General features: G+C 42.0%; 1 protein-coding gene across 1 annotated transcript in view; it reads right to left on the bottom strand.

Annotated features, from left to right (window-relative positions):
* The window catches only part of EXOC4 (exocyst complex component 4), an 828,650-nt gene extending 813,338 nt beyond the window's left edge, over nt 1–15,312 (bottom strand). The window contains exon 1 of the mRNA XM_060108317.1: nt 15,193–15,312. Within this exon, the coding sequence (XP_059964300.1) occupies nt 15,193–15,278 (86 nt within the window). The 5' untranslated portion in view covers nt 15,279–15,312. The remainder of the gene's footprint in view (nt 1–15,192) is intronic.
* Between the last annotated feature and the right edge of the window lie 352 nt (nt 15,313–15,664).

The following is a 15,664-nucleotide window of genomic DNA, read 5'->3' as shown; positions in this document are numbered from 1 at the left end:
CCTGTGGAGTAGGTGCCATTGTCCCCCCTCTTCTTACAAATGAAGACTGAGTTGTGCGTTTGAAGCACAGAACTTTTAAGTAGCAGAGCCAGGCCTCAAACCTGGAGAGTCTGGTTCTTAAAAGGTTCCCTATCCTGCCTCAAGATGTGGTACTCAGAACTGACACAACATACTTCTAATATGGTGTGACCATCCAAACAGAAAGAGGTTTTATATCCCATAATACAGGCACTCTATTTCTAATCATGTAACCTAAAACTACACAGCATTCTTTTTGTAAATGTTGAGTCCAAAAATAATCCAAGATCCCTTTGACTGCAAGTACAGACAAACTAGCTCTCACTCACCCTCTACTTGAGAGATTTTAAAACTAAATACACAAATTTACATGCATTCCTGTGTCCCACATTTTGGGAAAAGAAGGTCAAAAGTGAGGCACAGGATATAAATTACTGAGTGTCTATTATACACTGAACAATGCAGTAGTTGTTTTGTACACATAGTTTAAGGTGACTCTCAAAATGGTCTGGTGAGATAGTATCGCCACCTTTTTACAGATCAAGAATCAAAGGAACAGAGAGGTGAAGCTGCACACATGCACACAGCTAACATCAAGAATGAAATTAGGGCTTCCCGGGTGGCGCAGTGGTTGAGAGTCCGCCTGCCAATGCAGGGGACACGGGTTCGTGCCCCGGTCCGGGAAGATACCACATGCCGCGGAGCAGCTGGGCCCGTGAGCCATGGCCGCTGAGCCTGCGCGTCCGGAGCCTGTGCTCCGCAACGGGAGAGGCCACAACAGTGAGAGGCCCGCGTACCGCAAAAAAAAAAAAAAAAAAAATGAAATTAAAGCTAAGTATACTTGACGCCAAAACCCATGCCCTTTCCGCTATACATACTGTGAAACCTACTTTCCTGCCTTCAGCTCCTGAGCTGCAGGACTGCAGCCTAATCAAGCTACAGCCCACATGTCAAGAGAGGAGTGAACAGCTAGAGATGTCAACAGAGCACTTGGCAGCTTTTTCAGTAGTAAGTCTTGAATCTGGACAAGGTTTAAAAAGCATGAGCTAAAAGAAGACATGGAGCAGTGGAGAAACTATTTGAAGTTGCCATCCCAAGAAGCCTTCAAGTTACTGAATCATTCTTTAGAGCTTTTTCCATTCCTATCTCAAAATCATTATGCTTTACAAACTATTGCCAAGTTCATGGATAAACATAAAAGTGTAGATTCCAGTTAAGCTGGACACAGACGTCTCTGGATCACTAAGAATTTTTCACTAAGACAGCTCTGGTATTTGCATGATGAATTACATCACTAACCATGACTAATTAATCGCAGGAAGGAATTTATTTACCCAGTGGACTAAAAGGACCACAGTACCCATGCTAAGCTATTGTTAACAACACCTCATAGGAACACGTAGGTTAAATGGTTCTAGTGAATTTACAACCACGAGCTCCAAGAAAGCCCTATAAACAAGCATAAACACTCAGGGGAAATACCTGCAGGTCTAAAATGAAATTTGTCAGTTTCCTTTTTGATACCAGCTTCTGTATTTCAGTGTAGCTGGTCAAGTGTTTTGAAAGGAAAATAACTACTCACTGTTAACTGGCTCCTTCTATGGAACAATTTTGCTTTCACTTTGGACTTAATAGAGTAATGGAGTCCAGACAGGAGAAAGTACACAAAAGTCGATATTACTCTTTAAAAAAGACAAAAGCAAGATCAAATGAAAGAAAAAGCACACCTATGAAAACAGGGTTAGTCACCCAAAGGTAACCTATCACTCGAGAAACAATAACCTCCAGTCAAAGGCAGAATAAGATGAAAAACACAAATCTAGAATACTACCATTAGGAATACAGCAGAAGTGTCTTACTTCTGACCAAATAATGTCAAACATGAGGCGTCTGCAACTTTCAAGCTCTTTGACCTTGGGCAGGTCACTTAACATGTCTGGGCCTGTTTCTTTCCTTGTCAAACAGACAAGGGAAGAGAACCTGCCTCACCAGGTTATCGTGAGGATTGGAGAAGTGTGTGAATGTGCTCTGTAAAATATAAAGTGCCCTCAATGCGTGGGCTGACACGTTATTAGGAACAAAATCAATCATTTGTGAATCACAACATTGTTAGCCCAAACCCCCTAAAGCCTCCCCCGGTGGAAAATTCCTGAGGATATTTATGAACTGAGATCAGCCCTTTTCTGTATATTCTTATGGTGCCAGGTACATTAAGAGCTTAGATAAAGCTAAATTATGAGCAGCAGCAAGATGCAGGATCTGAAGAGGTCATGGAGGGTAGTTATCTGCCTTAAGAAACAACTGCAACTAGACTATCTCACACAAAGAAATGTCAGTTCAAAAATCTATAGGAAGGGGCCTCCCTGGTGGCGCAAGTGGTTGAGAGTCCGCCTGCCGATGCAGGGGATACGGGTTCGTGCCCCGGTATGGGAGGATCCCATATGCCGCGGAGCGGCTGGGCCCGTGAGCCATGGCCGCTGAGCCTGCGCGTCCGGAGCCTGCGCGTCCGGAGCCTGTGCTCCGCAGCGGGGGAGGCACAACAGTGAGAGGCCCGCATACCGCAAGAAAAAAAAAAAAAAAAATCTATAGGAGGGTTTCCCTGGTGGCACAGTGGTTGAGAATCCGCCTGCCGATGCAGGGGACACGGGTTCGTGCCCCGGTCTGGGAGGATCCCACATGCCGCGGAACGGCTGGGCCCGTGAGCCATGGCCGCTGAGCCTGCGTGTCTGGAGCTTGTGCTCCGCAACGGGAGAGGCCACAACAGTGAGAGGCCCGCGTACCGCAAAAAAAAAAAAAAAAAAAAAAAAAAATCTATAGGAGAGACAAGCAATAGTTACATTGACCCTATTTAGTCCATTTAGTCACTGAACAAATAGTTATGACACACCTACAACTTAGCAGGCATAGCTGTTTTAAGTGGCTAGAGACACAGCTGTGAATATAAACCAATCCCTCCCTCGTGAAGCTCACACCCTGGTCTAGTGGGGGAAGCAGGCATACAACACGTGGAGGCTGGGAGAGCGAGGGAGCAGCTATGGAAAAATGAAGGCAGGGTAGGGAGAAGGGAGACTCTTTTACACAAGAAGGCCAGGAATGGTGTCTCAGATCAAGATGCCATTTGAACAGAGCTTTCTAGAAAGCTGGAGGGAGGGGGAGGGGCGCGGCTGGCACTACCTGGGTAAACTGATCCCAGAGACAACAGAAGACGCACAGGCCCTGAAGCAGGACATGTCTGGCCTGTTCAAGGAACAAGGAACGGTCAAGAAGTCAATGTGGCTTCAGAGAAGGGAGGAAGGATGACAATGATAGGAGACGAGGTCAGAGAGGAAGCCGGGAGCCAGATGAGGACAGCTTTGCGGGCTTCTACTCTAAAAGTGTTCTCTGAAGTCACTTGGGAGTTAGCACCAAAGAAAAGAATGACAGCTTTCAACCAACAGTTAATGGTGAATAATGAGTAACAGTATTTACTTTCAAGTTTCATTTCAATCCTATCCCAGTTCTTTCCAAAAAAGATCTGAGATGGTTTGTATATACAAGAATGTGGACAATACAAATGAGAAAGAGGAACTAGTTAAAGACAAGCAGGACAACAATGCCATATAAATGTAAAACACAGGTACACAGGTCATATGGACAAACGTAGCATGTATGAAACGAGCCCCCAATTTAACTTTGGGGTTCCCAGTAGCTGATGCAAAAAGAGAACCCTAGCCAATTATATATAATTCCCATTCTCAAAAAGACAGATTCCAGTTGCTCTAAGCAAGTAAACTTTAAACTAGTACTAAATTCTAAAAAAAAAAAAAATCTTTCACTTAAAACAAGAAGACATGGACTTAGTGGCGCAGCAGTTAAGAATCCACCTGCCAATGCAGGGGACACAGGTTCGAGCCTGGTCCGGGAAGATCCCACATGCCACAGAGCAACTAAGCCCATGCACCACAACTACTGAGCCTACGCTCTAGAGCCTGAGAGCCACAACTGCTGAAGCCCTCGCGCCACAACTACTGAAGCCTGTGTGCCTAGAGCCTGCACTCTGCAACGAGAAGCCACCGCAGTGAGAAGCCCACACACCACAACGAAGAGTAGCCCCCATGTGCAGCAACTGGAGAAAGCCTGCGCGCAGCAACGAAGACCCAACACAGTCCAAAATAAATAAAATTTTTTTAAATAAAAATAAAACAAGAAGACATTACACAATATAGTGACCAATGTCCTCAACAACCTTCTAAAAACCAAGTAATAAATTTTACGTGGCCATTTCTTATAAGGCCCTTCAAGAACGTAACATTAAAACACAACTCGGACCTAAGAGATTTTCAAAGACTCTGAATATAGTCCAAAGTATTAAGCTTTCCAATGATTTTAATCTAAGAATAGAATTTAGGGAATTTAAGGACTAAATGGAACAAATCATGTTTCATTAACTTCCTGCTCTGAGCAAGCCTTTTGATAGTTGAAGCTGACCAGACAGCAATTCTCTGAAGAGAGTCCACAGTACAAGTATTTGGTAATGGAGGGCTAATAGAGGACTGTTAAACATTGTAAGACAGAAAAGCATGTAGTAAGACTGACAACCAGTTGTGAAAAATTAGCCTGACCAGGGCTCTTGCCTGAGCCTCAAGATTGCCAGACTGTCGCTCTGGAAGCATTTTAGGGTATTTTAACAAATAAGAGTGCCCAGAGTACCATATGTTATGGACTGAATTGTGACACACACACCACCTACCACCACAAAATTCATATGTTGAAGCCCTAATCCCCAACGTGACTGTACTTGGAGACAGGGCCTAGAAGAGAGGTAATAAAGATTAAGTGAGGTCATACAGGCAGGGCGTTAATGCGATGGAACTGGTGTCCTTCTAAAAAGAGGAAGAGACACGAGAGCCCTCTACCTCCCCACACACTCAGAGGAAGGGCCATCTGAGGACACATGAGAAGGTGGCCATCTACCAGCCAAGAAGAGAGGCCTCACCAGACACCAACCCTGATGGTACAATACCGTGATCTTAGACTTCTAGCCTCCAAAACTGTGAGAAAATGTGTTGTTTAAGTCACCCAGTCTATGGTATTTTGTTATGGCAGCCTGAGCAGACTAATACACCACCCTATAAAACACAGGAGGCGTTATTCTGGTTGGGTAAAATCTCAAGGCAGATGTTATCAGTAATCCCCCGCCTTAACCACAGCAACACAGGTTCTTCCCCAAGAAGAGTTAGCTGCCTGATAGAGTCTCAGATAACTAATTAACCTGCTATAAGAAATATTTAACATAATACACCTGAATTTTGGTGACACCTGCAGAATAATCAGCATTAAGCCAGGCTTCTGAAAACAGTTAATACACTTAATTGTCTTCTAAGGGCATTCCTTGTTAGCATCCAGTGACCTTTCCTCCAGGAATAATAAAGATTAAACAATTAATGGAAATCACTTCAAGCAACTCAGAAAAACGAATTACAAGTAAGGCTCCACATATCCAGAAATCACTTACCAGGAAGCTACAGCTCTATAGATCAAAATCTACAGTAAGAATCAAATCTCCTCAGTGATCCCCATTCTGGGAAGTACTCAAAGTGGACCCCTTAGCAGATAAACTAGATGTCACTGAGCCCCTGCACTTTTTACTCATCAAGCACCTGAATCCCTCTATCAGTACAACCTTCTCTCTTTTTAGGACAATTCTTATGAATTTTTTAAATTGCATAATGGAAAAAGCAGAAGACAAGGAGCCATCTTTACAACATATTCTAACATATTATCATAAGGCCCAAACTGAGTATTTTTAAACTCTCAACAAATATTCAAGGATTAACTAGTTTCTGAACCTCACTCCAAGTAGGACGAAAATGAACAATTAACTTACTGATCTTTCTAGAACACAGTATTCCTTTTTGTTATTGATCCCAACACAAGAAAAAAAGTCTAGAGCTGACATGATTCTTGAAAACGTGAATTCTATTTTCTTTTCCAAACTGCTTTTAACTAGAAGATATTAGGTTACACTATTAGATCCACTTAGCCGTTATTTCAGTGTGAGTCAGATTTTCTTTTCTTCGAAAATATGTAACAGCCATCCTAAGAAATGCCTGACAGTAACAATATACCTATTAAGTCAGGAGGGACACTAAATACAGTTCTGAGTAGTGTGAAGGTACAAACTGAAAAGGAGGAAAAGAGTTTACTAAGACTATGAACCCTAACCAAACAAGTTGAGAAGTCATCTTCAAAGCCTATTAAATGAAGCAGACCCCTTTGTATAAGAAGAATAGTCTACGAAGGCTTCCAATGAACTATAAAAACTCATAATTCTGGGCTTCCCTGGTGGCGCAGTGGTTGAGAGTCCGCCTGCCAATGCAGGGGACGTGGGTTCGTGCCCCGGTCCGGGAAGATCCCACATGCCGCGGAGCGGCTGGGCCCGAGAGCCATGGCTGCTGAGCCTGCGCGTCTGGAGCCTGTGCTCCGCAATGGGAGGGGCCACAACAGTGAGAGGCCCGCGTACCGCAAAACAAAACAAAAAACTCACAATTCTGAGTTTTGTAAAAAAAAATAATAATAAATAAATTACACATTAAATATATGAGATGTGTATCACTATATAATCACATAAGATATGGCTTCACTCAAAGCATAACCAAATCTACATTACACTTTTAAATCAGATTTTATTATATTCAATTAGACATTGCAATTGCTTGCTTCTGAATTATGTCTTATTAGATCCCACAAAATACAAGGTAATCCCATCCCAATTGATAGCGATTCATAATGACAAGTCCCTCTGAAAAGGTTTTCTGATACATAAAAACAACATCCCCTAATTCACTACCAAGAGATTCACTTAATATCAAGTGACAGTAAACAATTTCTGCTTTAAAGTCAATTGAAAATTTCACTGGCATCTTGCTTCGAACAGCGCTTAGGGCCAATTACTATACCTGACACATGCAGTTTTTCTATATTGCAATTAACTCGGTTATATAAAACACTTGTGGGGACCAAAAGTATAAATCTTGTAGCCAACAGAGAAGGCCATTACCAAAATTAAGTAAAATCGCCTCTACCAAAAGCATACAACAGTCTAGGGTTGACAAAGTCAACTTAAAATCTCCCCCACCCTTACTGAACCAAACTCTACCTCTCTTTCACTCCCATTTTAAGCCCCATGTCCTTAAATCACTGTTTTCAGTCATCTCATTTTTCACCTCCAGTGGAATGCTTGTTACTATAACGTATTACAGCATTCGATCATTTTAAACGTGTATGCTATTTCCTAATGAGGAGTTTCTAGTGAGTTCCTCAGAAACTGTGTTTTATAAGACATTAATAGATATTATGTGGTAATAGGCTATTTTGGAAATTCTGGGTTACACAAATTGAAGGTTTCCTAACAACAGTCATTTTCAGGAGACTTTAATATGTTAATGTACAAGGTACCTCTGGGTAGGAGCGGGGTGGATAGAACTGGAATATATTATGCAGCATTTCTGCACTTTATTAAGCTACAGAACCTTGTCATTCCTACCACCTTCCCTCTCCCCAGCATATACATATATTATAAACATACATACACATGTGAAATTTTTATGGAAATTTTCAAACACAAAAATTAAGAGACTCATTGAATAAACCCAGCTTCAACAATTATCAACACATTCCCATCTTGTTTCATCTATACTCTCACTGACTCCAACCTTCTTATTATTTTGCAGCAAATCCCAGAAGTGATATCATTTTTACTGGTATGTATTTCAGTATTTCTCTGTTAAGAAGAGTACTTTTTTTTTTTTTTTTTTAATGCGGTACGCCAGCCTCTCACTGTTGTGGCCTCTCCTGTTGCAGAGCACAGGCTCCGGACGCGCAGGCTCAGCGGCCATGGCTCACGGGCCCAGCCGCTCCGCGGCATGTGGGATCCTCCTGGACCGGAGCACGAACCCGTGTCCCCTGCATCGGCAGGTGGGTTCTCAACCACTGCGTCACCAGGGAAGCCCAAAAAGAGTAGTTTTTAAAAAGAAAAATAGCCATACCATTATCTCAGCTAAAAACAAGCTAACAATGCTACTTGGTTTCTTGTATTTTCCCAAATTATGTCCTAAGGGCTACTCAAACTAACATTTATTCGACTCACCTGAGACTCTCGTTAAAAAGCAGATGCAGGGCCTCCCTGGTGGCGCAAGTGGTTAAGAGTCCGCCTGCCGATGCAGGGGATACGGGTTCGTGCCCCGGTCTGGGAGGATCCCATATGCCGCGGAGCGGCTGGGCCCGTGAGCCATGGCCGCTGGGCCTGCGCATCCGGAGCCTGTGCTCCGCAACGGGAGAGGCCACAACAGTGAGAGGCCCACATACCGCAAAAAGAAAAAATAAAAATAAAAAAAATAAAAAAAAAAAAAAAAAAAAAAAGCAGATGCAGGTTAGGTGGTTCAGGTGGCGCTTAAGAGTGTGCATTTCTAACAAGCTCTCAAGTGACATTTTGAGTACAAAATAATGTCTCCCGTAATATTCAGCACAATGATAAGGCACCAAGTTTCCAACAGAAAAACACCTGAATTATGTGCCACGGTATTTTCTGCAAAGGCTTTATAAAAACTTTTAAAAGAATAAATGAAAGTCAGAAAAGTTTCTAAGGATCTTGAAATACTTATTTTTCTTACAATGTCAAATGATAAGAGAATTTTCCCTTATAACTTCCTGTTAAATGATGAGTCTCAGTGTTTTTCAAGGTGAAAACCACAATGGACTGGCTACCATAAAGACCAAGGTCATAACTCATTTCATAGCTTGAAAGCAGTTAACAAAAACATAAGGAGCAGCAGAGTATAAGACAATAGGGGAGGGCTTCCCTGGTGCCGCAGTGGTTAAGAATCCGCCTGCGAATGCAGGAGACACGGGTTTGAACCCTGGTCCGGGAAGATCCCACATGCCACGGAGCAACTAAACCCGTGCGCCACAACTACTGAGCCTGTACCCTAGAGCCTTGGAGCCACAGCTACTGAAGCCCGTGCGCCTAGAGCCCGTGCTCTGCAACAACAGAAGCCACCGCAATGAGAAGCCCGTGCACAGCAACGAAGACCCAATGCAGCCATAAATAAATAAATTTTTAAAAAAGACAATAGGGAAGCAGAGCTCACCACTGCAAACTGCAGACGGCCAGCACAGGTTGCAAGCGTCCCAATGCAAACAAAAACAACAACCAACAGAGTCTAAGTACTATGTCACCCAAAGAAAACCCATTTACCAGCCACACTAGACCTCAATAAACGATACCATCACAGGCATTAAATAAACAAAAAGAACTATATTTTTTAAAATAAGTACATAAACAGATGCAAACTAGTTCCTAGGCATTTCTAAGAGTTCTGGAGGAAAAGTTCCTGAAAAAGTACTATACCAAATGAACTGTTTCATTAAATATTCTGTAAAATACTGCAAAACCAGCGCTGAGAAACCTAGTTCACCTTCGCGCCACAACTTCATTAAGCACATCTGGTTACCTTACTCTTCCTCTCTGAGCATAGGCAACCCAAAATTTGACCCATGACGATTAATCTTCTGAGATATTTTTTAAAATATGAAGCACTGATAGACGTCTACTGCTGGAATGGATGAAATAACAGGAAATAGATTTACCTCCCCATCTGAAACAACAAACAGAACAGGTTTCAAAACCTTGGACATGAAAGCTGTTCGAATTTGCAGAGCACAGTCCCGGAGAGGAGAGAGCTACCGAAGCACCCTGAAGATCTGTGGAGGACCTCCCTGGAGTCTTCCCCTGAGCATGCGTGGTAGAAAACTACTCAAGGCCACAAAAAGAACCACCTGAAAGCACTGCGAGAACAATTATCTGAAATCACACACAGCCAGAGTGAAAAATCTCATCACTCAAAGAGCACTGGGTGGAGTACTCAGAAGGATTTTGCCATAGTACTGAGACAAAATGGCCCTAAGCTAATGTTGCTGGGCTCCCAATTAGCAAAATTTAAAACAGGACCTTAAAGGGCCACACTGTTTCCAAGTAACTTAACCACATCCCAGAACAATGCTCAAGAATATTTATAGGAAAACAAAGATACCCAATGTCAGTACCCAACAAGGTAAAATTCACAAAATCTAGCATCCAAAAAGTGGCAAGGCACACGGGGGTGGGGGTGGGGGGGAATTAATCAACCAAAATGACGACAGATGATAAAAATTAGCAAAGAACATTTAAACAGTTATAACACCTGTATTCCATATGGTCAAGACGCTATGGGAAAGACTGAAGATATTTTTTTTAAATACCCAATCAAACTTCTTAGAGAGCAAAACCACAATCTAATAAAAACTACATTACATGGAATTAACAGCAGATTAGGAATTGCAGAAAAGATTAGTGAACTTTAACACACAGCAACAGAAACTATACCAAAAAATAAAAACCCACCAAGAAAAAAAAAATCAAAAAAATAAAAGGGGGCGGGGGGAGAACATCAGCATTCAGTGAGCTGTAGGACAACTTGAAGGGTCTTAAACTACTTAAAGGTAAATCTGACAAACGATACGTGGACTTACACATTGAAATCTACAAAAAAAATTGCTGAGAGGAGTTAAGTGGAGAGAGATACCCTGTTCATGGATCGGAAAACTCATACTGTTAAGACATCAATTCTCCCATATTAATCAGGACATTCAATGCAATCCCAACCAAAATCCCAGCGGGTTTTATTCTAGAAATTGATTAGCTAATTCTAAAATTGATAGGGAAATGCAAAGGACCTAGAATGGCCAAAAAAACTTTGAAAAAGTAGAACAGAGTTGAAAAGCTTACACTATCTGTCTCCAAGACTTATAAAAGCAGTAATCAAGACTGTGTAGAATTGTCATTAAGATAAACAGATGAATGGAACACACTAGAGAGTCAAGAAATATTGATAACTCCACACTGGCCACCTGGTTTTTGACAGAGGTGCCAAAGAAATTCAGTGAAAAAATAAGTTTTTTAAACAAATGGTGTTGGAACCACAGGATATCCTTACAAAAAAACTGAACTGGAAAAAAATTGACAGGGATGCTAGAAGTGTTCTCTATCTTGACACAAGTAATGGTTACACAGGCAAAAATTCATTGAGCCATATACTTAATATGTGTGCACTTTACTATATGTATGTGTACCTTAAAAACGGAGACATTAAGTTATCGTGTTAAGTTTAGCACACAGAATAAGATCCCATATTTATCTTTTAAAATATTTCTATCTATCCATCCAACATCTCATACAGAGAGACAGAGACACAGAGAGAGATCTAAAATTAGGTTCACCTAATATCAATGATGGTAACTTATGGAGGATAAAGTTTGGAAAAATATTTTTTACTTTCATCTTCACATTTTTCTGCATTTCCATTGTTTGAATACTTTATAATGAGTATGTACTATTTTTATAATAATGCAATGATTTTTAAAAGCTGAAAGCAAAGTTATTAATTAACGATGGTTAATTCTGGGTGAATATGAGTAACTTATATTTCCTTCTCTGTAATTCTCTACCACTTTAAAAATATTCATACAGGGCTTCCCTGGTGGCGCAGTGGTTGAGAGTCCGCCTGCCGATGCAGGGGACACGGGTTTGTGCCCCAGTCCGGGAAGATCCCACATGCCACGGAGCGGCTAGGCCCGCGAGCCATGGCCGCTGAGCCTGCGCGTCCGGAGTCTGTGCTCCACAACGGGAGAGGCCACAACAGTGAGAAGCCCACGTACCGTAAAAAAAAAAAAACAAAAAAAATTCATACAAAGATATAATATTTATATTATTTTGTTATGCTAAAAAAATGTTAACTTTGTTATAATTACAACCGTTAAGCCCTGTAGGTACCTGGACAGGATTCACATAAAAACCTTAAAAACAAAAACAGTATTTTGGGAAACAGGATTTTTGGACAATGTTTCTCTTTGATGACTTTTTTTTAACAAGTCTATGTGATACGATTTTTATAAAGGAAAATGGGAAAAGTTACAATGACAAGTGTGCATAGAAAGAGAACAAAAAGCATAGAATGTTGAAGATCTCACATATATCCAACAACGGAGAAAAGATAATCTTTTCAACAAATGGTGTGAGAACAACTGGACAGTCACCAAAAAAAAATCAATCTAGACAGAGATCTTACAGCCTTCACAAAAATTAATTCAAAATGAGTATGAGACCTAAATATCAAACACCTAGAAGTTAGCATAGGAGAAAACTGAGATGACCTTGGGTACAGCAATGACTTTTTAGCTACACCAAAGACATCATCTGTGGATTTTACTAAGATTAAAGACTTCTGCTCTGGACAAGACAAATTCTCTGCCTAGAGAATAAGAAGAAAAGCCACAGACCAGGAAAAAATATTTTCAAATCACATATATCCACATACATGCAACAGCACTGTCTAAATGACAGTGGGGCAAACACTTGCCTCTTAATCATGCAGTAGAGGAGAGTTAACAGAGACAATCATCAAAAATACTCGGTTTCTGGCAAGAGCACGGGGAAACAGGTACTCTAATACACCACTTGTGGGGATGTCAATGACCATCTTTCTGGAGGACATTTTGGCTCTGTCAAAACACAAAATGCACATATACTCTAAATCAGCTATTCTCTTGCCACTGCCATGGACTTACACCATGGATATACTGCCCAATGTACAAGAATGCTCATTGCAACATATTTTTAACAGAAGAAAAAATAAAACCAAAAGTATGTGTTAAAAAGTGGGGGGCGGGGCTTCCCTGGTAGTGCAGAGGTTGAGAGTCCACCTGCCGATGCAGGGGACACGGGTTCGTGCCCCGGTCCGGGAAGATACCGCATGCCGCGGAGCGGCTGGGTCCATGAGCCATGGCCGCTGAGCCTGTGCGTCCGGAGCCTGTGCTCCGCAACGGGAGAGGCCACAACAGTGAGAGGCCCGCGTACCGCAAAATAAAATAAATAAAAGTTGATGACAATGTGAGCCTTTAACTGCCTTCAAACCTCCTTGACTTCTGTGAGCAGAGTCTGTCCACAAAAGCTCCGCTCCGAGGTTTCTATGAGGTCTCCTCAAGTCACAGCCCAAGTTTGTCTTCCAAATTAAACCAGCTATTAAAGGCCAACTTCTAAAGAGAAGAGAGTCACATGTAATTGGGAAGTAAATCACCTAACAGTAAGTGGCAGACACATTTCCCAATTAAAAATCTGACAAGACCTCACAAAAATAAAATAGCATCTCCAAAATGCCATCTTGCTTGTTTCCTGTTTAGAAGGGCTGCCTGCCCCAACTTCACACCAAACAAAAGGCTGGGGCGGGGGGGAATCACAGAAAAGTAGGAAAATGCTGTGTGGGTACCTGTGTGTGTCCAAATAGTACATCAGCAGGTAATCAGGACTCTGTCCACCCAATTAGTTCCATTTTAAAGGGCCAGGGGCAAGACTTAAAACCAAAAGCTGTGGTTAGCAGCAGCCTCCAAAAGACGCAGTCCCAAACACCGTGCGTCCCACAACAAAGCACCGCATCACAACAGAACCTCTTCTGCAAAACCCCATAGTCCACCCTTTGAAACATCTGACCCTCCTGAAATATTTTTATTCAGCATTTTATAAATGGTTAAGAATTTCATTTATGAGGCTCAAGGCACTTAAATAACCCATCCACCAAATGGAACACTTCCATTACAATTACACTATACTTCTTTAAATCATTTTGACTTTTAAATGCTTTAAAGTGGACTATCACACTAACAAATTAGTTATCATTTAACTACTTGGTACCATGGCTGCAAATAGTGATGAGATTTGGTTATTCCCCATATATACTCCTACCCTGTCCTCAGGTCAAACCCTTTTCCACCTATTGTCTTTTTTCCATTTAAAAGATGCTTGTAACAATAAATGCTGTTTATTGCTAATAGGAAGAGTATGAAAACATAGTGTTATGCTAATACATAATGTAGTATAGAAATGACAATTGTTATGTATCAGAACGGAATTGAAGGAGAATTTTTAACATTCACTATTCAAAAAGGAAAAACAACTTCTCGTTGATAGAAAAAGATAAAGCTAAACTAATCAAACTTTTCAAAGGACAGTGGACTCTATCACTAACAAGTAATTTATTTTGTGACAAAATGACAGGTCCAAGGAAACACAGAAGAGAACTGGCACGCACCAGATACATCTTCAGGGATGCTCAAATTTTATAAACATGAGCCTAAAATGGTTTTCCTTTTTGAGGCTTGTTGCCAAAGCAACCAGGAATGCTACAGTCTTTGAGAGAGAATTTGAAGTAGAGGTTAAGGATAAGAGGAGGTAATCAAAGTTTTATGTGAGAATTTAGAATCATGAATACAATGCTGCAAGAAGGGTAACACAAAGAATACAAATTGAACAGATAGACAAAGCAGCAACTTCAGAGTCAGAACAATTTACTAACAGGAGATACGCATCCTCCGTTCTTTTTATTTTCATTTTCCTGAAATGGGTTTGAAAGGGTTCTCCACCCTTATAATTTATTTCACTTAAAGAAAAAAGAGCCTCTAAAAGGTCGACCACTCCTACTCCCACCATATATAGTCTGGGAAAATGATATGCATAGAGGATAACGTGAAATTTGTTTTGTTTTGTTTTTTAAAGACTAGATCGGGATAGGAAGGCAGAACAAAAACCAAACACGGACGTGTGCTTTCAAACCCACAGCCCTTCTACCAGCTCACTACAGGCTATTGTATTTGAGGCTGTGGCCATTCACAGGTGGTTGGAGGTGTCCAACGTGTGAGAACACAGTCTGCAACTCGTGACAGGAGTCTCCGGACTTCAGGGCCTGACACCCAGAAGCCCAGGGAACAAGATGCCTTCCACAGTGAGCGGCGCTGAAGGCAATCAACCAATAAATGTATGAATAAGTGAACACACCTGGCTTTCTCTACCAAGTCCCAAACAGTGTGCTTTTAGGGCCCCGGGACCCTAACGCAAAGCTCTGGCCCTAAATTAGGAAAACACTGCGAGGCCGGGCTCCTCCCTCTAGCCCAACCCCAGAGAAAAAGAACTGCGGGGGCCCTTGGGAGGGGCTGAGGGGAGGCAAGGAGGGAAGGGAGGGGTCAGCAGGGTAGAACCCAGCTAACCCTTCTCCCTTCCAAAGCGGAGGTCGAGCCGCTGCCCCCGTCCCCTGACCCTGCCTCCCTCACCTGATCACAGAGATGAGCAGCCCCGAGGGGTCTTTGCTTTTGCTGACTGTGCTTCTGTATTTCCCACCAGCTCCTTCTGCCGCCATCTTGGTACCAGGTGGAGAGTGGCTGAGCCAGAAGGAACAGAGGGTAAACTCTGTAATTGACCTCTGGAGAGTACACCAATGGGAGAAGAGAACTCCAGAGTCACGGCACTGGATAATCCAATCGCTGAAGGGAGGAGGCGGGACTGAAGCAGCAAGTTTCGAGGGCCGACGCGCGCTCTAAGCATTCTGGGTATTGTAGTTTTCTTCCGCGTTTCCTGGGCGCGCAGAAAAACTGATCTAGTTGCGACTTGGTGAAATCTCCTCATGTCTTCATTTATATTTATTCTGATCGTGGGTTTTTTCCCAGTTTCCTTGCTTTTAGAATTTTATTTTATTACTTTTTAAATCAAATTTATCTGACATTGCCAAAGTGCTTATGTGGGGTA

Source organism: Mesoplodon densirostris, chromosome 9 (assembly GCF_025265405.1).
Source record: "Mesoplodon densirostris isolate mMesDen1 chromosome 9, mMesDen1 primary haplotype, whole genome shotgun sequence".
NCBI lineage: Eukaryota > Metazoa > Chordata > Mammalia > Artiodactyla > Ziphiidae > Mesoplodon > Mesoplodon densirostris.
The sequence above is the reverse complement of the archived record's forward strand: the minus strand, read 5'-3'. Positions and strand labels throughout refer to the sequence as shown.